General features: G+C 37.3%; 1 protein-coding gene across 1 annotated transcript in view; it reads right to left on the bottom strand.

The window, feature by feature from the left end:
* Positions 1 to 24,448, bottom strand: part of CORIN (corin, serine peptidase) — a 262,182-nt gene that overhangs the window by 193,384 nt on the left and 44,350 nt on the right. Inside the window, 1 exon segment of the mRNA XM_040484427.1 lies at positions 15,774 to 15,974. Coding sequence (XP_040340361.1) covers positions 15,774 to 15,974 — 201 coding nt within the window.

Below are 24,448 nucleotides of genomic sequence, written 5' to 3'. Positions count from 1 at the left end.
GAACTCACGGACCGTGAGATCGTGACCTGGTTGAAGTCGGACGCTTAACCGACTGCGCCACCCAGGCGCCCCTGTAAAGACTTCTTTAAATTGCCTAAAAATTTGCGAGGTTGAGTAGCACTGACTATGGTACTTATTTATTACCATAAAAATCAGAAACCTGGGGCTTATTGCTTTGCTTGCTCACAACATAGAGGAAAATAAGAGTATTTCTCATATTTTAAAGTTTGAAAAAAAAATGAAAGTCTGTACCTTGGATGCAGAAAGGAACTAAGAAAGAAAATGATGTATTTTAAGTTAAATCAGATTATTGAATTATTTTGATTTTGGAACGTTACACTATATATCTGTTGCCTGTATTTCCATATCCTATGTAAACGTTAATTCAATCCCTACTATTAGAAGATGTGGAAAACAACCTATGTAACTAGCAATGAAATGAGGCAAGCATAAGTAGAAATCTATTTTAAATTATTATTGTATTTGCTGATATAGTCAATAAATATTAATAGTGCCTACGTAATAGAGCTTTCATGTAATCAAGTATATAGCATAATACTGAGCACACAATAAATTTGACATTATTTTGCTAGTCTTTTTTTCTTTCAAAAGATATATTGTATATTACTTAACATAATATGAATATATATAATGTTGCAATGCATCACAATGCTCTGTATATATGCAAAGTATATTATTTAGTCTACTTATTCACTCACTAACCTATCTTGAACATTTCCACATATCAGTATGTATTCTTCCACAACATTGTTTTTAATGGTTGTACATTTATTCATACAATGAATCAAAAGGAAGGGATGGGGAGAAGAACAAAAGACTGATTAAAAACCCATTAAAAAATATAACCCAGAAACAAACAAACAAACCCAAAATCTTTATAAATGCTATGTATTATAAGAAAACACTAAGGAAAGAGTTTAATAAAACAACAGCTCAAATGATCCAATTAAAAAATGGGCAGAAGATGTGAACAGACATTTCTCCCCCCCCCAAAAAAAAAGACATGCAGATGACCAACAGATACATGAAAAGATGCTCATCATCACTTACCACCAGGGAAATGCTAATCAAAACTACAGTGAGATATCACCTCACACGTGCAGAATGGCTAAAATCAACAACACAAGACACAACAGGTGCCGGTGAAGATGTGGAGAAAAAGGAATCCTTGTTCACTGTTGTTGGGGAAGACAAACTGGTGTGGCCACTATGGAAAACAGTATGGAGCCTCCTCAAAAAGTTAAAAATAGAACCACCCTATGATCCAGCAATAATGCTACTGGGTATTTACCCAAAGAATACAAAAACACTAATTCAAAAGCACACATACGCCGTTGTGTTTTATAGCAGCATTATTTATAGTAGCCAACATATGGAACTAGCCCAAGTGTCTATCAACTGATGAATGGATAAAGAAGATGGGATACACACACACACACACACACACACACACACACACACTTGAATACTACTCATGCATTAAAAAGAATAAAATCTCGCCATTTGCAAGGACATAGATGGAGCTACTGAATATAAGGCTAAACAAAAAACATCAGTGAGAGAAAGACAAATACCATATGATTTCACTTATGTGTGGAATTTAAGAAACAAAACAAATGAGCAAAGGGAAAAAAGAGAGAGATAGAGAGACAAACCAAAACCAAAACAAAACAAACAAAAAAAGGCTCTTAATTATGAGTACAAACTGATGGTTACCAGAGGGGTGTGCTAGGTTAATTAGGTGATGGGGATTAAGGAGGGCACTTGTCATGATGATCACAGAGTGATGTATGGAATTGTTGCATTACTATATTGTATGCTGGAAACTAACATAACACAATATGTAAACTAACTGGAATTAAAATAAATATATATATATATTTATTTTAATATATATATACATATATATATACATGCATAAAATATATGTTTACCAAAAAAAAATACAGCTCAAAGACAAAAGAAAAAATTGTAATAAAAGAAAACTAAGAAAATTGCGGCTATAAGACTAATAATAGTAATTTAACACTGAAAATGTTTACAAGTAATAAATCAAAATTGACGAGTCTTAGGATAATCACTATAAGCACATTTAAGAAGATGCACATATAAGGAAAATAGCAACTCAACAAAAAATATCCTTCTAAATCCAAGAACCCAGAAGTGGAAGAGAAAAGTCCTGAAAATGTTAGTAAGAAAAATTTTTCCTGAGGCCCCTGGATGGCCCAGTCAAGCATCTGACCTTGGCTCAGGTCATGATCTCACAGTTTGTGAGTCCGGCCCCGTGTCAGGCTCCGTGCTGACAGATCAGAGTCTGGAGCCTGCTTTGGATTCTCTGTCTCCTTCTCTCTCTGCCCTGCACCTTCTTGTGCTCTGTATCTCTTTCTCTCAAAAATAAACATCTTTAAAAAATATAACAAATAAAAGAAAAAATTTTCCTGAAATGAAGGAATAAATGAATCTGCATATGAGAAAGGCAACCATATTTCGTTATGACATCAGAATGATGGACATCAAGATACAAACAGTTTAAGTTAATAAACTTAATAGAAGAATTCTTCAAGAACTTTGTCAGGAAGTAAGGACCAAATTTGTTCATTGTCCTTGAGTTGTCACTTCTTTCGCTTTATGTTGAACAGAGACAACTATTACGTATTTAAAAAAAAAAAATTTTTTACATTTACTTATTTTTGAAAGACAGAGAGAGACAGAGCACTAGTCGGGGAGGGATAGAGAGAGAGGGAGACACAGAATCTGAAGCAGGCTCCAGTCTCTGAGCTGTCAGCACAGACCCCGACGCGGGGCTTGAACTCACAAATCGTGAGATCATGACCTGAGCCGAAGTCATAGGCTCAACTGACTGAGCCACCCAGGTGCCCCAACTATTATGTATTTTCAAAGAAGGAAAAAATATTTTCCTTTTCAATTCAAAATTAAGATTACAGTGTTTTACTTATTTTTGTATCTGTATCTCTTTTCTCTTATGTTGAAAATGTTGGTTCCTGACGACATGAATGTAAATACTTACTCGCTTTCTCCTGTAATGTGCAAACAACGCTTTCAAAATAACAACCCCAATATAACAATAAGACTGCCTAATGGAAACTTGAAATGAATTAAAGATTTAAATTTTTTTTTAACGTTTATTTATTTTTTTGGGACAGAGAGAGACAGAGCATGAACGGGGGAGGGGCAGAGAGAGAGGGAGACACAGAATCAGAAACAGGGTCCACGCTCTGAGCCATCAGCCCAGAGCCCGACGCGGGGCTCGAACTCACGGACCGTGAGATCGTGACCTGGCTGAAGTCGGATGCTTAACTGACTGCGCCACCCAGGCGCCCCAAAAGATTTAAATATAACACCTAAAACCATAAAATTCCTAAAAGAAAACAGGAGAGGGGGGAGCTTCCTAACATTGATCTTAGCAATGGTTTTTTTGATAAGATACCAAAAGTACAGGCAACAAAAGCTAAGTAAATAAGTGGAACCACATAAAACTAAAAAACTTGAAAACGCAACCTCTGAAATGAAAAAACATTTGTAAATCATATATCCAATCAGTGGTTAATAGTCAAAATATATAAGGAACTCACACAACTCAGTAGCAAAAAAACAAATAATCCTAATTTTAAAATGGGCAAAGGACCTGAATAGATAGTTTCCCAAAAAAGACATACAAACTGCCAAAAATAATATGAAAAGATGCTCAACATCTTTAATCATCAAGAAATGCCAATCAAAACCACAATGAAATATCACTTCACACCTGTTAGGATAGCTATTATCAAAAAGACAAGAGATAACAAGTGTTGATGAGGATGTAGAGAAAGGAGAACCCTTGAACAGTGTTGATGGGAATGTAAATTGGTGCAGCCACTATGAAAAACAGTGTGGAGATTCCACACAAAAATAAAAATAGAACTACCATATGACCCAGCCATGCCACTTCTGGGAAAGCACAATTTCTTTTTTATCTGCAAAAAAAAAATGAGAACACCAATTCACAAAGATACATGCACCCCGTATTCACTGCAGCATGATTTACAACAGCCAAGACATGAACAACATCAACGCCCATTGATGGATGAATGGATAAAGAAAATGTAATGGAATATCATTTGGTCATAAGAAGAAATCCTGTCAATTGCAACAACATGGATAAACCCAGAGAAAGACAAATACTGCATGGTATCATTTATATGTGGAATCTTAAAAAAAAAAAAAAAAGGGATTTCACTGAAACAGAGAACAGACTTGTGATTGCTAGGGGCTGAGGGGAAATAGACAGATGTAGATCAGATGGTACAAATTTTCAGTCACAAGATCAATAAGCTCTGAGGATCTAATGTACAACAGGGTGACTATAGTTAATGACACTGTGTGATAGACTTGAATTTGCTGAGAGTAGAAGTGTTCTCAGCACACACACACAAAGAGTTAACTACATGAAATCATGGATGCATCAATTACCTTGATCTCGGCAAACATGTCAAAATGTATATGTATATCAAATCATCACATTTTCCACTGAAAATATATGCAATTATATTGGTCAATTTTTCCTCAGTAAAGTTGGGAGGAAAACAATACTACTTGTTGAAGTTTAAGCTTTCTTTGCAATTCTTTAGGTGCTTAGAGTACATCCACTAGGGATGAACAATCAAAATATTCTAAGTTCAGTGGAGATAATTCGTTTATTTTAGATGGTCAGGTCACTAACTTGATATACAGTTAGATAACTTGTTGCCTTGTTTTCAATTTTTAATGAATTTATTCCTTTGGTATAATTGTTCATTAAGTAAGTAAGTCATTTACCTGATTCTAAATCAAAGCTACATGAATGGTACATATGAACATGTCTTATTTGCATCTCTGTCACTTCCTTCCTGCCTCTCTTCACCAATAAGAAACATTTTTATTAGTTTCTGGTGTATCCTCTGTTTATTTTTTAATGTAAATAAATAATTTCCCCTTTCCATTTATCACACAAAAGGTGACATTTTATACACTGTTTTGCACCTTGATTTACTGATTCACTATTTAGTCCAGAAATCATTTTGTATATAATATATTATACATTATATATACATAATATATATATGTGTGTGTAGCAATCTACCTCATTATCTTCCCAGATGTATCTTACACTATTACTTGGCTAAACCATGTTTTGTTTTGTTTTTAACAGTTCCCTCCTAATGGACATTTAGAGTATTTCCATTCTTTTGTAATTGCAAATAATGTCAAAGCATCCAGGTTTTTGAGGGATATTCTTTTCAGAATTAAAGAAATTTTCTTTCTTTTTTACTGTCAAATTTTAACAAATGTGTTTGCTTCAGCAATTGAGATGATCAATAAAAGAAATCTACTGTATTAATTAAATGAGGAGACATACAAATAAAGTGTCTAATATTAAGCCATCCTTGCATTTTTATAAAGCCTGTTTTGTTAAGATGCAATGTATTTTTTGGTATTAATAGATTTGGTTGCTGATATTCTATTTAATAGCTTCACATTTTATAAGTGAGATTTGCATTAGTCTACCCAGGCTGTTATAACAGAATACCATAGACTGGGTGGCTTAAAGAACAGAAATTTATTTTTCTCACAGTTCTGGAACTGGAAGTCTAAGATCAAGGTGACAGCATGGTGTGTTTCCAATGAAACCTCTCCCCTTGGGTTACAGAGGATGTCTTCTGGCTGTGTGTGATCACATGACCTCTTTTTGGGGTGAAAACGGAGAGAGGGAGAGCAAGTTTTCCTCTGTCTCTTCTTATAAGGGCACTAATCCCATCATGATGGTCCCCCCTCATGACCTGCTTTAGCCCTAATTACCTCCCAAAGTCCCCACCTCCAAGTGCCATCACACTGGGTGTCAGAGCTTCAACATACGAATTTTAGAGGGATACAAACATTCAGTCCATAACATTCCACCCTTACCCCTCCCAAATTCATGTCCTTCTTAACGCAAAATATATTTATTCTATCCCCAAAGCCCTAAAAGTCTTAAGTCAATCCAGCATCAACTCCAAAGTCTAAAGTCCAAAGTCTTATCTAAATACTATCCACATCAGATATGGGTGGGACTCAAGGTACAGTTCATCCTGAGGCAAAATTCCTCTCCAGCTGTGAAACTGAAAACGGACTTGTTATGTGTTTCCAAAATGCAATGGTGGGACAGGCATAAGATAGACATCTCCATTCCCAAAGGGAGAAACAGGAAATAAGGAAGGGGTGGCCGGTCCTCACCTGAACACTGACAGAACTTGATGTGTCCCCACACATTACTTGCTTCACTGCATCTCATGATTGGCTATAACATGGCCACGTGGCCAATCCCTGAACTCTAAAACTAGCAGAGACTTTTGATTTAAAGTGTCCATTTCTTTTTCATGGCAGCACTCTTATGTTTAAACTTTTCTGTTGACTTTAAAGGATACATAATATGGTAACATACTGTGGCTTAATAGCCACTGAGTTAACATAAATCAGTTTCTTAATGTATATCCATTGTCAGAACACATTTCTAAACATACAACCAAAGCAGAAACAAACTCTCTGAGATGATTACTTAATAAACAATGAAATTTGAAAAGAAATTTCAAGAAGGGAATTGTATAATTATAGACCTCCCACTTCCTGAGGTGATCAAATTCTCAGTAGTACCTATAAAAGCCAGATTGGCCTTCCCATAAAATTGAAAACTATTGTTCAATTTATCTAAGATAATTATATGATAAATAAGTTTTTAAATTTAAGAATGAAACAGTATAATCTCACCAAAAATTAAAATTCCAGGTCAAACCTTTAAACTAAAATTTACCTTTATAATTATAAATAAAACTTTATTGTTTGGGGAAATGTTGTATTTCTTACAGCATATAAATGGTATGAATTAGAAACCTTATCTTTTAAAGAAATAAGAAGAATTGAAATAGACCATGTTTTCCTCTCTCATTGAAACTCCTATAGAATTTCTCAGGTTGTAAATATGTTCATTATCTTAAGGCAGTGACCAGACAGCAGCTACGACTTGGGGACAGGATTTCTATCTGACTCACCCTTATAGTCTGCACAGCCAAACCCCAGAGCATGGCACCCAATAAACAGTTGCTGATGAATAAATGGTGTTTCCCAGAATATCCTGAACTCTCAGAAATTGAGATGCCTCATAAAGCCTGGAAGAGTACGTACACATCAGAGTGAATTCACACCAACTAACATAATTATAAACAAGTACAAGTTTTATCAATTCAAACACCACATACAAATATTAGATTAATGATGCAATGGAGAAAAATATAAGCATAAAATGTGTTAACAATAAAAGACAAGGAGTGGTTTATATCAAATGTAAATTGGTACAAAGCTTTTGGCTTACAAAACTCATTATCATATTCATTTCAACTACAAGTAAGTGAAAAGACATATTCTCCAAAGGCATAAATAACAGCAAACAGATTCCCACTGACGGTTGTTTTTTTTTTTTTTTTTGCTTTCAACACAGAATTGTACAAAGACCAAAAACCTAAGACAGTCAGCAAATTGAATGATTCAGGCAAAAGAATATACACAATGCCAATTTTCTTTCAGAACCAGAGAGTAGGATAATTTACACAGTTGGTTTTGTTTGTTTGTTTGTTTGTTTGTTTAGTTTTATCTGAGAATTTGTCTTTTAAAAGATGATTTGTAATGTCTTTTTTTTTTTAATTTTTTTTTTCAACGTTTATTTATTTTTGGGACAGAAAGAGACAGAGCATGAACGGGGGAGGGGCAGAGAGAGAGGGAGACACAGAATCGGAAACAGGCTCCAGGCTCCGAGCCATCAGCCCAGAGCCCGACGCGGGGCTCGAACTCCCGGACCGCGAGATCGTGACCTGGCTGAAGTCGGACGCTCAACCGACTGCGCCACCCAGGCGCCCCTGTAATGTCTTTTAAAAGATGATATGTAATGACATAACTACCTAAACTCTGACTCGCTTGCTTTAGTAATGTGTTACAGGAACATGCTTTTGGGGGAATATGTCACCTGTGGAATGTGGCAGGATTCATTTTGGAAAGAAGGTCAGAAAGTCTCACCCAGAGATCTTTGAGAAGGGAAGACTGGGACTATAGTCAAAGGAGAGTGAGCCAGTCACCAATCCATTACCCCTTTCAAAAGCCTACCTCTACAAGTTTGCTCTCTCTGGGAGAGACCCAATACTTCCCAGTCATCCAAAGGAGGATGAAATGAGGAGAAAAAAGGAAGAGTGGGGGGAAAAAAAAGAGAGTCCAGTGTTACATTCAAATTTCCTTTCTCTCTCTTCCAAGAAGTGTGCCGGTCTTCACTAGAATGCTACCATGCGAACTGGAAGAACATGAAGCAATTATTCAAATGCTTTGCTGGCTCTTGCTTAGATGTTGATGCTAGCCAGAAGCCCATGTCTGAATCTCATAAGTATTCTTTAAGCCTGAAGAATATGATTAATATACAGTGGACGGCAACCAACTGGACGTGAACATTAGTGTGGAACACTGGGGGTTAGCAGAGTACAGAAGCGATGGTGTCCAGGATCAGGACTGTGTTACGGAAACTGGTCTGGATCACCCAGTAGAAGAACCAAGTGGCACTCAGAGATCTTGGAAGGCAGGAGGTTTATTTTATACCGGGGGGCTCAGAGGAGATCATTCCCCAGAGGACTGAGGCCAGGGCAGAGATCGTTCTCCAGAGGTCTCAGTGCAGGGCATCAACAGAGGGGACAATTTATAGTCTGTTCCTTCCGCATTCTTCATTAGTAGTAATTTGGTGCTCACGGCAAGCAGGGTGGGAAGAAGAACCCGGAAACGGAAGTCTTTAGGCAGGGACTGAAATTCTCCTATCAGTCCTGTCGGCCATTTTATAACAAATTTTTCCCTATCAACTACAGTAAATTTTGTAGTAGCAAATTCCTAATGAAGCAGCTTAAACAGGCCTTCAACTCTCTTAGCTACCAAAAAATACTTTTTTCATCTGGAATATGTGTCCTTACTCATAATTCAAAGACCCCAAAAGTGCCTATACATAGAATTTTTACTGTCTATGAAGAATCTGATTTGGAGAAAAATAGCATTTCTATTTCCATTAATCTCCTACTGAAATTGAGCATACTTAAATTATCAATGCAGGTAACAAATGTAGGAGAACAAATTAAAAGTTATATCTGGTATTTTCATATCAACCTGGAATTATTATAGACATTTCAAATTATTATTTATGCTCATCCCTGTTATAAAATTATAGTTATTGGCCTATAGCTAGATACCATTGTTTAATGCATTAATAGACACGTGAATTACTGTACCATGAATTTGTATTTCTAATATTTTGGTAACTGAATTGTAATAAAATTGCCTTCCTTTGTGATTCTGTGTAATTTTTTTTAAGCACCAAAACAATACTCTGAGAAGGTACCCAGAAGCCTCATCAGATTTCAGAAGGAGCCCTGGGCACAAAAAATTTAAGAAGCTCTGCCATAGGGTTAGGGTGGGGGTGCGGTCAAAAAAGAAGAAGAAGAAGAAGAAGAAGCTTTGCCCTAGAGCATCGCTGCTTTTCCTGGGGATGTGACACAAACAGCTAGCATTCTGTCACCCTAAAGCAGTATTTTGCAAGCTGAAAATTGTATAGGCATTTTTACGGGAACAAAGTTATGCAAGTATATATACAATTAGATATAAAACACTTTATGCCTATAGATCTAACACAACTACAAAATTAGTATGTATAAATTAAATTGAAACAAAACTACAAAACTAATGAAATTTAAGTTAATTACATTAATGAATAATATTAACATTATTCTCTGAAAAGCATGGTGCTGAGGCACAAGTTTCTTCTGTCTTTACGACACTTATACTACAATGTATTCCATCTGAGTAAGTGGGTCACCATTTTTCTCCATCTGAGTTGCCCTGAAGGTGCCCTTTGCACAAGAAGCTGGTATGTACTTTAGTTCTGCAATTGAGAAGAATATCAAGTCTGCCTCTGTTCCTTTCTTGATGCGTGGCAAATGTCTAAGCAATGCAGCTTAGCAGCAACATAAATCATAAATAGAAGCTCAAATACAGGCATCAAAAGTCCATGTAACTACTTGTTATAAGATGGTTATCCAGGTTATCGAGATCAGGCTTACATTAGCTATTTTAGATTGTCGTTGAAATGAAAGCGTATACTTAAGAAATTGTTACAGAGAATTCTTGGATCCCCAGAATACATCTGAGGTCTCTCAGACCCCAGATGGAGAAGTACTATCCAACAACAACAGAGGAATGCTAAGGATACAATTCTGAGATGCATTTAATCCATTCACTCATCTACATTTACACATGTAAGAACGGATAAGCACAGATTCCTACTCCAAACGGCACAATAATCCACAGTCAGCAATCTACAGAGGTGTGTATCTTACTCTGAGGACAGCAGAACTGAGTTTTGGAAAATATAATAAAGACATCTAGGGTTCTATTGTTAATAGTATTAGAAAACGTCAGGATAAAAGAAAGATTTCTGATGTCTAATTAGACTCCCTCTCCCAAGTACTCCCTTGGATAGTTGCCTGATGAATAGTACTCGTGGCAAAACTTCAAAAGATGCTCTCTGATCCTCTTAGCCTCATATTCTTGCAGAACTCATTTTCAAGCTAATAGAAATACTATGTAACAAACAGAAAACCAGGAAGAAAGAATAACCTTAGGGTTTTTGATTGGTATATAAGCTTTCTACATTCAGCAAATTTTGAGCATGTGGTTAGGGCACTTTTGGTACAAAGTTATCAGTGCTAATAAATCTCTGCTTTTTAGACAGCTTCACTGTTCTGATCCAAGTCATTTTATATTCAGAAGAAAGACTCTATATAGTTCCTTGAAGAAAAAAAAAAAAAAAGTAAACATAAGGTGAATGTCCACTGTTAGGAGAATCGTTAAAATAAAGTATGGCCTAATGACAATATGGACTGCTATTCAGTCATTGTAATAATGAATTAAAGCTAAATTGTTGTCTTAGAGACATTTACTCAAAGTATTCTTGAATGAAGAAAACATTTTATGTAATAAATGTGATCCCATTTTTTGAAAAACAAGGACAAGAAAACCTGTACGTATGTTCTTCTATATACAGGTATGTGCATATATGTTTGTGTATGATTATATGAGCATGGGGAAAACTATAAAATCATATACACTAAGTAGTCAACATGGGTTAACCATGGGCAGATTGGGGGTAATATAATGCAAAAGGAAGGAGAGGTAATGAAGAGATTTATGCAAAAAAAAAAAAAAAAAAAAGAAAAAGAAAAAGAAAAAAAGAAAAATACTTCCATTTAAGCATAATATGTATAACATGAACATAGTTGTGCATTATAAAAAAGAAGAAAATAAGCTCCCAATGTAGGAGGATATGAAAAACAAGCACTAGAGTAGATAAGGAAGATAAAAATGATTGAGGGGTAGGAAGCAATCCCCGAACAGCACAGTAAGATCCTCCAGAAATATGCTCCTATGTAAAAGCAGTGAAAACACTGGGGAAAAAAAATGATCAAAATCAAATTTCTCAACACTTTGGAATTTAACCAAAGGCTTGCATCAATTAGAGGAACATTTATTCAAGAAAAATGACTGAACCATAGTGAGAGCTCTGAGCTTTGTAGCATTTCATCTTGCCCTATTTCCATCACCATCTCCTCAGTTCTGCGGTAACCTTGAAAACCAATGGCTTTGCATTTATTGCAAAAACCTGCAACTGAGGGGGAAGGCAATGGAGAAGAAAGAATGGGTTTGAAGCTATCCAAAAAGCCGTCCCCAGAAAACTGTCATTATTCAACCTGTCTGGAAGATCCCTGGAAAGAATCCATTCTCAGAGCTTCTCCTTACTTGATCTGACTCAGAACTTTTTGTTGTTGTTGTTTCTGACTCAGAACTGTCTATATGCAAACAGCCCTATCCCCAGGGCACTTGTCAAAAACAATGTGTGGCGATTGCTAAACTTCACAGCTACCTAAGGCAAAGATGCCCTTGGAAATAAGAGGCTGACCCAAAACACTTAAAAAGGAAAAACTGGAGAATAAGATAGCCAAAGCAGCCTTAGAATGGCTCTGATATATTCTCCGGGACCTAGAAGGCCAGACTGTGCACATATTCAAGAAAGCTATGAGGAGCCAGTCCCAAAGCCACATAATTATTATATAATGCTGTTTATATGAAGTGTTCAGAATAGGCAAATCCATAAAGACAGAAAGTGTAGGAGTTTTGGACACGGGATGGGAGAATGGAGAAATGAGGAACAATGGATACAACATTTCTTTTTTCTTTTCTTTTTTTTTTTTTTAAATGTTCATCCATTTTTGAGAGAGAGAGAGCGTGCGCACATGCACATGAGTGGGGGAGGGGCAGAAAGAGAGGCACACAATCTGAAGCAGGCTCCAGGCTCTGAACTGTCAGCACAGAGCCTGAGGCAGGGCTCGAACTCACAGACTGTGAGATCTGAGCCGAAGTCAGATGGCCAAGAGAGCCACCCAGGTGCCCCCAACACTTTTTGCATGGAGGAAAATGTTCTAAAATTAGATAGTTGTGGTGGTTGCACAACTCTGTGAATGCATTCTTAAAATCTTGTATTTTACGTATTAGAGGGTGAATTTTATAGTAGGTGGATAATAACTCAAAAAGTGTTCTTTTGATTAAAGTGAATGATAGATATGATGCATTCTCATCTGATGCAGAGATTTCGGATCTGGTTATCAAACAACATGATGAGAAAAAGGATCATCTTAAGCTTTTAGCACATTACCCCACTCTTTTGTCACTTCAATTCCTGATCAGTTTCCAGGTTATTCCATTGGCCACCATATTATTTTTAACCCAAATGTTTTTGGTTGGTCAAAGAGTTTTTTTTTTTCTTTCCTTAAAATTCAGTTTATGCTTCAATACATATACAAGGAGAAAAGGTGAAAATACAAAAGGCAAATGCCTTGCTAAAATATAACATGCGAGCTATCAACCTTTTCCCTTTCCGTATCACAGCTGGGTTTCAAAATGCAGCTCATGGAAGTCCAACAGTAACAGATGTCACATAAAACCTACTTCATACATTTACAAAGCTCTGTCACACAGTGTCATACAGGGAGGATTCTGATTAAGACTTTACAAACTAAGGTATTCTATGCTTTGGCTTGATATTAAGGATGCCCAGGGGCAAATGCGTTAAGGAGAGGCTACTTCCTGGTACCTTTTGCCAGAAGGTTAGTCCTCGGTTTCCTACCCAGGATATTTGGATGGAACAGAATGTCTGGCCACTGTATTTTTGGACTGAAGTGGACTTAAATAGCTTTTACATATGCCAGGAATTTAAAATGACATTTTAATTAGAGAGCAATTTTTTCAGAGGGACAAAAGCAAATTCTCTCCTAGGTGTTAGTAGTGATACAAGGCACTACATGATGCTTTAAATAAAACTGGTTAAGTAGCTACTAAGTGCAGAAGTGTGATCAGACATTATTAATGAGAAGTGATAAAGCAGATATTAAAAATTGGAAATGTCTGCAGTTTGTTTACTTATTCATTCAATAAATATTTTCTTGTGCACTGGCTATACAGCAGCAAACAAAACAGACAACTCTCCTGGAGCTTAAAATTTGCTCTGCTCCTGCAATGAAAGCAATAAAACTAAATGAAGAAGCATGCAAAACTTGAAAGAGCACTGGTCTACAAGTCCCAGGATCTGAATTCCAATTTCATGCCTATCACGTACTAGACAAGCAATTTGGGATATGTCAGCTAAGCCTCAGTTCCATAACTTGAAATGGTATGTGTCGCCTGTCCTGCATACGTCATCAGTTAATTATATATAAGGAGAAAAGAATTTAAATATGCCCTAAAAATGACCAAAAGCTCTACAATCACAGGCTAGCAATATTACTGAAATGTATGAAAAACTATCGAATCCCTTGCAATGAACAATTTTAGTTAAGATAGTGTATTGAAGGTCTATGTGGTTAGCAGTAAAGCTCAATGCTGTCAAGTACATGAACAACACGGAATGACATATATTCAAAGGTGTTGACCTTTCTCCATTTAACCGTGCTAATTTCACCTGGATTTCCTTTACATGTCAAATTACATTCCTAGTCTCACGCAATGTTCCAGTCATAGGAAGAGAAAACGAGTGGAACAGACCTCCATCAAGCTTCCAAACTGAGTAACAAATACCATATGTTTCTTTACTCTTCACAGTACGTGTTTGCCACTTCTACTTGAATCTTAACAAATGACAAAACTTTCAAAAGAGAGAAAAATCCACTTAGCAAAAGAAAATAACAACCGCTATAATTGCAAACACATTAATGGGACTGAGCTTTTGCTTAAATTACCTCTGCACTTCTGATGAAAAACACTGTCCTTAAGAAAAATGAAGGGCTTAAAACATGACGAAAACATTAAAAACTTCAAAGTAAAACTCATGAGGAAAGCAAATTTTACTTGTCATACTTTGGGTTTGCAGTTATTACTGTCAGGTAATAAACACAAATCCGTATTAATCAATGGTAAACACAAAGCATCAGAAATAGTTAATATGTAGGTGCTGTGTGAAACAATGGAATCCAAACAGTCTGTCTCTTTGGGTCTAGAGCAATAGAATAACCCTGCTTTTCTTCAGACACTGTCAAATATATACCATGATCGCTAAAATTTAGCTTCCTCCTTCCCTTCCTGACTCAGAATGAAAATCAATACTCTGTCCTACACCTAGGATGTGATTCCCTTTGTGGGTTTTCATGAAAGAGGGAGGAACAAACAAGGAAATGACCCCAGATGGATGAGTTTTGTATAATTTTCAATCACATGACCTTGTTTGGGGAAGCAGAAAATAAGAATAAAGACAACTACAGAGAAAGTTCTTACAGTGACTGCGCTCTGATTATGTTTGCCAGAGCTGACTGGATCAGAGCTGAGGCTCTCAGGCGCTTGCCCGCAACTCTAATCCCACCAGCAATCTGGAAGCTTAGTGACCCTACTAAAAACTTGAGGGATATTGAGGAATAAAATCATGTTCCACAGCATACCGTCTGCCACTATCTACCTGGTCGCATCTCCACACTTTCTGTCCTCTCTCTCTCCCAGCTCTTGTTCTGGAATACCTGGCATTGGTCCTCAAGCAGGGTTTCATACACACCATTTTCCTTAAGGTGTGAGTGTCAGTCATCAACACATAAAATAAATTGCACAGCCAATAAAGGGGGAGAAGAGGGAAGTAAGGAAAGAAGAATGCGTGAGCACCTCAAAAGTAAATGGGAGGGGGGATAGTTCCCATTAAATCATTGACATTCTATTATAGAACCGAGATCCTTCCCACAAGGCACCAATAACAAAATAAGTAACTTCACTTACATATTCATTTATCTATCTCAAAACAAGTAACTTCAAAACTTTAAAACAGAAGCACAAACTTTCAGAGATGAACCACCATAAAAATCACTACCATTCTATCGGGGCAAGCAGTGTGCCTCAGAAATGTTGAATGACATTCATACGTTTTCCTTTCCCACCCTTATCCCTCCCTATCTGGATGGCCGAGATGATGGCATTTCATGCTTAGGAACAGAACCCTCAGTTAGGGTTGCTGGGTAAGTGAGTGCAACGTGGCCTCTGTGGCCAGTTCGTGGTCACACTTGGTTGCCACACTTAAAATCCACCTGTAGGTTCTACAAACATTAAAGGGCATGGGTATTCAGTACCTTCAGACTTACTTGTGTTCCTGTGATTCTGGTTCCCTGGGAGAGAAGCATCCGTGGTCCAGGCTGGAACGTGCTGGTTGGGATGCGTGGTAGACGTCACAGTGCTCTTGTTACAAATCGTATTTGTAAGAACAATATCAGACACTGGGACTTCACCATCGGTGACCAAAGGTTCAGTTCCATTTGATTTAAAATAGGCTTTTTTTAATGTTCCTGAAAGACAAAAAAAAAAAAAAAAAAAAAAAAAATTCTGATACATAACTAGAAGTGTTTATTTTTAAAAACATATTGAGAAAATTCTCGAACTACTTTCCCAAGTCTCATTCTATCCTGGCTAATCCAAAGAGGAAGATGATGGCTCACAAAACTACCCACTTCATTGGAACAACCAAGAGAGTTTCTTTTCTACCACAAATAACCTAATCCTGTGAAGAAACCACTGCTTTCTCAAAAGCTTCAGGCATAGAAACTGAGCCTCCCATCTAGGGTTCCCGGTGCCCAAAGAATGCAGGGCAATTCCATTTCGCCTGAGACTCACAACAAATAAATGAAATGTGGTGAATCTTGGTGTTTCCTTCTGGCTTTCTCAGTTTCTCAATTTCATCCACCATTTTATGCTACTTAGTACCCAGGACACAAGCTCTTCATATCTCTATATCTGCCACCAAAGGACAACAGCGCCTGCTTAGGTTCAGCCTTTATTTCTCCACATTTTCCACTAAGTTTCAGTGACCTGCACATAACAAATAAATAAAAATAATAGGGCTCATATATTTACCAAGCCTAGATCGGAAAACCTGCCAAAAAGCAAACTCTAATTCTAGAAAAACTAAGAGAAGGAACTAAATTACCTTCATCTTTGACCAGAACTATAAATATGACTATAAGATACAGGCATTAAAACTAGGATTATCAACTGGTCACTTTCTCAAGGTATTCATTCATCGAGAAAATAGTCAAATCTAAGATTACTGGAAATCACCTCACTTTGGCTTTAGGCCGAAACTCCTGAAAACCTTGAAAGAGATCATGTATTTTTAACTTAGTAAAAATAGACAACAGATTGTTTCCAGAATATAGCACTGCAATTGAGTATGTCACTAAAATAAACAAATGTGATATTGATTCATTATAGAAATACCCAAGGGAGATTTTTTTTCTAGAAGAATTTACAGCAAATGCTCTAATTGGCTCTCACTTTTCCAAACAGTCCACGGACCATTAAAAATAAAAGAAATATAAATAAAATGTTTAATATCAGTCTATGGAAAAAATTTCCCTACATGTGCTTGACACTTGGAAAACATTAACTACAAATCAAAATAGAAAAGCAGCTGTTTTCTAGCTAACTAAGGTCAACAGTTTCATCTGCTAAAGGATTCTAAATAAAACGTCGGAGCATAAAAACTCAATCGTGACCATGTGGTGCAGGTAACATACTCTCCAAACTGTCTGTATGATTATGAGTAAGTATTAAATGCAGTAAGTAAAATGAAAGACTTTATGTAATTGTTTTTTTATTTTCAAAATGATTGAGATCAAAATAAATGTATTTGATAGGCTTGATGACTATGTAATACAGATTTCATTCATACAGGAAAATTTACCAATCAATTAGATATAATTTTATTTTCATCCATTTATTGGTTGCTTTCACCGTTCCTTACTTTGGCATAAATAGACTTTTCACAATAACATGTTAATTCCATTAACGTGGCCATGATGAACTTTTAAAGTCCATAAAGTTGACTTACTTAGCAGGCTAACCCTCTGAGTCAGCATCCAGCTCTGTCAACACACATTTAGCAAATGCAAACTCCTCACAGTTACATCTCTGAGTAATCCATTCAAAAGGAGTTGCTTTCCATATGAAATATTTCAACAGTTGTTCTCAACATTTTGCTTGTAATAATTAACCATATTACTAATCTTTCCTTTATCTTTTTCATCAAACCACAGGGGTGAAAGTGTTAATAACCTCTGCTTAGGGAGGCGAACGGGAAGAGACGCTTAAATACAGAGAACAAACTGAGGGTTGATGGTGGGACAGGGAGAGGGGAAAATGGGTGAGGGGCACTGAGGAGGACACTTGTTGGGATGAGCGCTGGGTGTTGTATGTAAGCGATGAACCACAGGAATCTACCCCCAAAACCAAAAGCATACTTTACATACTGCATGTTAGCCAGTTTGATGATAAATTATATTAAAAAAATTAGCTAAATGAATTACCAGAAGAAGAGGAAGAAGATGACTGGGAACACTGAGATAATAACTTTCTAAACAATTCGGCTTCCTTGCTCTTAAATTCTACATATGAAGACAAGCTGGCAGAATAGATAGAAAGGGACAGGTAATATATGATACATGGTAGTTGCTGTAGTTAATGTCCCTAAAGTATATTTTTAAGAGACAGACAGATGGACCAACCGACAAAGAAGGAGAGAGAATAAACCTAAGGACCTGTCTTTAAAAGCCTGAACTCACTAGACAATCTCTTTTCAAGCAGCTCTGGAAACCGACCAACTCTCACCTCATAGTTGGTCATTTTTTAAAACGTACAAACATTAGAACTCGATAAGACTAAATACCCTCAAGCTACACCACGGTGAGCTATAAAAATGCTGAGAGTGATTAGCCCACAATCGAGGGTTCACTCTTCCAATTTCGCCCCAGAATTTTCTACACTCTTATTTTCACAGTGCTGTGGTTAAAAGTACAGGTTCTATAGCCTGACCACGTGGGTTTAAATCCCATCTCTGGTGCTCACTAGCCCCGAAACTGGGCAAAGTCTCAACTGCCATTAAATAAGGAAAATAAAAGTCCCTCTCCTCATGGGACTGGCTGTTAAGATCAAATTAGTCAATATATATATAAACATTTGGAACAGTTCCTGGCACATAGTAAGTTCTCAATAACTGTTAGTCATTAGTACATAATGATAGTAATGAAAGTAAAACTGTCTTCCTTAGGGCTATTTAGGTACTTTTAAATAACTATCAATTTCCATTTACTCTAAGTGCATCCCACATAACAAAATGGCTAAGGAAAATTTCAAAAGTGAATCACCTAACCTACTTTTGGAGTAAAAGAAGTGTGGCTCTTTCATGCCCAGTTAATAATACAAGGCCCCACCAATCAAGGTTGTTTGGCTCAAAAGTGTATCAGCTCTGGAACACAGCTCTGTTTAATTAACAATGTTTAAGGAGGGGCACCTGGGTGGCTCAGTTGGTTAAGCGTCCGACTTCGGCTCAGGTCATGATCTCATGGTTCGTGGGTTCGAGCCCACGTCAGGCTCTGTGCTGATAGCTCAGAGCCTGGAGCCTGCTTCGGATTCTGTGTCACCCTCTCTTTCTCTGCCCCTTCCCACCCCCCCGCCCGCCTCTGTCTCTCAAAAATAAATAAAACATTAAAAATAAAAAAAAAATGTTTAAGGAAAAGTCTATAATTCCAATGATAATATCTGAACTTCACTGGTCACTTATAATGAACGTATCGAGCACTGTGGTAGGCAAAATTAACGTTCCTCCAGAGACATCCACCTCCCAAGTCCCAGAACCTGTGAATATGCTACCCTACATACCTTAAATGGCAAAAGAGATGTTGCCAATGTGAATTAGTTAAGGAATTTGAGATGGGGAAATTACCCTGGATTATTCACGTGAGCCCAAGATGGTCACAGGGTTTTTACAAGCAGAAGAGGGAGGTGAGAGGTTTTGTATATCAGAGCCACACAGTGTGAGAAGGTCTTAATGGACCATTGCTTATTTTAAAGATGGAAAGAGGCCACAAGCCAAGGAACACATGAAGCCTCCAAAAGCTGGGAAAGACAGGAAACAGACCATCCCCTAGAGTCTCCAGAAGGAATACAGCACTGCCAACACCTTAATTTAGCTCATTGAGACCTATTTCGACTTCTGCCCTCTACAACTCCACGGTAAGGTATTTGCATTGTACCGAGTAATCAATTTGTTACAGCAGCAATAGGAAACAAACACAAGCACCTTGCTAAGGATCTTCACTATAAGCATCTACTGAGTTAGTCTTCCAACAATCTTTTGAAACAGATGCTATAATTAACTCTCATTTACAGAGTTTCAGGGAGGAGGAAACTGAAGCTTTCAAGAGTTATTTAATGCACCCAGGAATGGAGTCAGGACATGACACACACACACACACACACACACACACACACACACACACATATACACCCATATACACTTCTCACTTTGGACAAAGTCTGCAGGTTTTAAAAAATCAACCATCATACGCATGTAAAAAAATTATCTTCCTATGATGGGAGCTTAAAAGTAATTCCTCATCTTTACATCTCTAGCCATGCGGTAATACATTCACTGGGCATTTTCTATGTGCCAGGAATGCTGTATTTACTCTCTGCTGAAAACATGACATTTTGTAAAAGCTCCTTATCATCAAGACGTTTACAGATTAGCTGAGGGAAATAGGCATGTAGTCTAAAAATACAAACCATGATACAAGTGCTTTGAGAATGGTAAGCATAAGACAATCTGATGACAGAAAGCAGAGAGGTAGCTGTCATTCCATTTGAGAAAGCCAGGAAAGGTTTCCTAGGAGGAGATCATACTCAATATAAATCTTAAAGGATAATTAAGGATTGTCGAAGTTTGAGCAAAGCATCTGTGGGGAAGAAGAAGGAGGTATAGTAATAGGGAATGGAGAACTTTCTAGTTGGAGCAAAGGGAGAAAGATACTGAAAACCTAGTGGCAAGTAACTAAACATGGCTAGCTCATGGGGGCCTGGCAAGAGGAAAGGCTAAAGAGAGAGAAGAAGCCAGACTATGACGAGGAGTTCCTGTTAAAGGCTTGGAGTTGTTCTCGTGATGAAGAACTTTTGAAGGATCTTAAAAAGGGTGGCACATTAGAATGATCACTGTGGCAGCAACATGGTGATGGAAAGGGGTCAAGTCCATGTGAGAAAAGAGGAAGGTCTGATCCAAGACAAAAGCAGTGAGGACTCAGGTAACATTTGGAAGAGGCAAAAATTATGGGCTCATCAGGGAAAGAGTCAGAGGTCACTTCAAGGTTTCTGGTTTGAATTACTGTGTGTATGAAGGGACCTTCCACTGAGATAAGGGTGATAGTCATTAAGGCTGTTCATCAAATATTTTCAAGTCTCTCGCATTCACTAAGACATATGCTTGGGTCACATTCTCTGTCTCTGGACATTTCTGATGTGCTCAAAGGGCACAAGCTTCCAGTTATAAGTTGAATAAGCTCTGGGGATCTAATGTACAGCATGGCGATTATAGTTAATAATACTGTATCATACCCCTTTGAGGAAAAGAAAAGAATCTCCAGTGCTCTTTTTCTTTCTCGTTGGCACAATAACTACACAGGTGCAAGATGATGGCGGGGTGATCAGTTTAGTCCCTGAATGAGCATAGCCCCCATGTCATTCGCAAAGGACATGCAACATGAGTGAGAAATTGACCTTTGCTGTTTTTAAGCCACTATTATTTTAGGGTTATTTTTGTTACACAGTATTGCATAGCCTATCCTGACTAATACAGAGAATGAAAAATAGAATTTGTAGGAGCTGGCTTTCGTTATTGGTATAATTCACTGAGTATAAAATCTAGAGCAATCTAAGCATTTCCTCCAGAATGCCTTGTCAGACCCCCACAAATCTGATCTTTGTGGTCCCAGCGCACACACTGTTTGTATCACACATATACTCAAGAGCAATTGTCTGTTTTCTTATCTGCCTTCTTGAAGGTAGGAAGGTGTTCTATGCATGTCTGCATCTCAAGTGCCCAGCAGAATGCTTGGCACCAGTGTAGGCCTTAAAGAATATTTGTTGCAAAAAAAAAAAAAAAAAAAAAAAAAAGAATATTTGTTGCATGTGTGAATGATGAAGCAACTCATGGATGGGCATGGATGACACTTCCAAGAGAGTCATGGGTGTAAGGTGAGAAGAGAGAGGAGAGCCTAGGACAGAAACCCCAACCACTTAATGGCTAGGTAAAGAAAGATAAGCTCCAGGAGACGGAGAAAGAATAGTCAGAAATAGAAGAAAAATCAGAAATGATAATATGCAGGCCAAACAGAAGAGCATTTTGGGAAGAGAGTCAAAACTGGGCAAGATTATATCTGGTCACGTGACCCTACTTGAATGAAAGACAGTGTTGCTGGCACCAACTAACAATGAACATGCTCTTTGTGAGATGGTGTAAACAAACACAGAGAGAAAGCATGCATTCTTCATTTCAGAGTCTTGTTCAAACACACATCAGTTTCAAATGCTGTGCATTGGATAAAAAGCCACCGCCTCAGAGAGGCCACCATACAATGCACTCAGTGCCTCAGTAAGAATATTTAGTAGTAGGACAAGAAGAGAAAGAGGGGAAGACCAGATTGCAGTGGGTTGAGGACTGGATCAAGCACAGAAATCACCTGGGGATCTTGCTGGAAGGCAAAGGCAGGAGGTGGGCGTGGAATCTGCATTTCACACAAACTCTCAAGTGATGTTGATGTTTCCAGCCCATGGACCACACTTCGAGTGTAAGGCTTTAGACTCCCATTTCAAAAAGCTTTAGACGTTACATATAACCTCAGACCTGAGCAGTTAAAGAAAACTATTCTCAAGTTTGGAAGCTTTATGTCCCTGAATCTGTACCAGAAGGCCAGGGTTATTAAAGGAATTTGGGGGCTCAACTAAGTAAAATGCGGAGTCAGGTCATAAAGGATCGTAGAGGATCTTAAATTTTTTGGTGTAAGGAAATAAGGATCTGGGAGGTTTTTCCAGGTTAAAGTGATAGTCAAAATGCAACATTATAAATTAGGAAGTTAAAATTCTTATAATTCCAAATTCTTGTAAAAGCCACAAGCTGCAAAGATATTTGCTAAGAGAAAAACTCTAAGTTTAATCAATGATCTTTAGCTGATCTAGCATTTTTGTAAGGAATATTTCTCTTGAGTTCAAGAAAAATGGCCTATTTACCATACTTGCGACAATCTTCACCACTATCATTTTTCTTTCTTCTTCATCGCATGACAAAAAACAAACAAACAAACAAACAAACAAACCACATAGTCCTTTCATAGTATTAGGAAAATTAGGAATGTTACCTTATACCACTCATAATAAGCTTATGCCTAAAACAAAATGTATTTTTGATGTGAATGTATGGAACAGCCTTTGAAACCAAGGCTTCAACAGCCTGGGAAAGAAGATAGGGAGCATCCTAATGAGATTTTTTTGGACCATAACTTTGATGAAATTAAATTAAGATGAACAATGGTTTGCAAAACTCAGCGCAAACCAAAACCCAAAGCACCACACTTGTAGGAATGTTGCAATACCCCCCCCTCATTTTTTCTCCCTGACACATACTCCACCCACTTCAACCTTCTCTCCCTATACCTGCCAAAGGCACCTTTGAAAAGCCTCTACCAGATCAAACATGTCACTCCCTTACTCCAACACCCTTATTGTCCCCATTGTGGAGTTCAAGATTAAAGTGCCACTCCATCAGAAAAGTCTGCTCTCAACTCAAACTAGCTTTGGGCCCCTGTCACAAGCTCTCCTAGCAACTGTTTCTTCCCACATCAGTTACCTCTGTTGGCATTAATTAATTGAGTGATCATTTTTTAATGCCTTCCTCTCTCATTGAACTGTGGGGTCCAGTACCCAGGAGGGTATGTTTATTCAATGCCAAGTTTATTCAATGCCAAGTTTATTCAAGGAAGATTGCCTTGCACTCAATAAATGTTTGTTAAAGGACTGAATAATTCAGTATCAAATATAGCCACAATTCTATCTCTTTCAAATGTTTCCCAACATAGCAAAATAAATATTGCATATATATGTTTAGATATTATTTATACATTTACATATAATTTCAAGCAGATATCAGCTCAATCTCTAATAAAGTACTCCAGGGCATAAACTCACTCTTCTAAGGATGTGATGGCAATATAACCTGCCCCCAGTTTAGTTCTGATAAGAAATGAATAACCTCTGAAATTAACACTCGGGTCTAAGCATAAAGGTTTCATGTGAAACCTGCCATCGCATTGCAAATCCAACAACGAGTCAATTTTATTCCTTCCTAGCAACTATACTTGTAACTGAAATACACTGTGGCAATGGCTGGGTAATAGGGTTATGGGGTTATGGATTATGGGATTACTATGACACTGGATCATTGCACAAAGATTCTAGGTCTTATGGATAGAGTTTAAAAAAGATAAGCCCATTTTTAGTCAATTTTTGAGTATAGTAAAAACTAATTCTTAACTTTAATAATGAATTTTGTCATTTATAAAAACACTTTCACAAATTTTTTCATTTGACTTTTGTAACAATGCTGCGAAATGAATAAAAATTATATTCCTCCGCTGACAGAGAAGTTAAAGCATCTGACCAAAACTCACACGTCTAGTAAATGGAAGAGGAAGACATTAAACCCCAGCTTCCCAGTGACATTATAAATTACATTTCTATGTCACATGGCCCTTCATTATTAGGTTATAACTAAAGAAATAAAAATCTAGGGAGAATATTGTAACTTTCCAACTCTTCAATTTTCCTTTCAATGTCTTTCAAAAACCTAAATCTTTAAAAAAAAATGTTTAGTGTAATTGACATACAGTGTCACATTAGTTTCAGCTGTGCAACGTAGTGCAACTTCTCTCTGTTATGCTGT

Source organism: Herpailurus yagouaroundi, unplaced genomic scaffold, assembly GCF_014898765.1.
Source record: "Herpailurus yagouaroundi ecotype Mexico unplaced genomic scaffold, PumYag 28, whole genome shotgun sequence".
Lineage (NCBI taxonomy): Eukaryota > Metazoa > Chordata > Mammalia > Carnivora > Felidae > Herpailurus > Herpailurus yagouaroundi.
The sequence above is the reverse complement of the archived record's forward strand: the minus strand, read 5'-3'. Positions and strand labels throughout refer to the sequence as shown.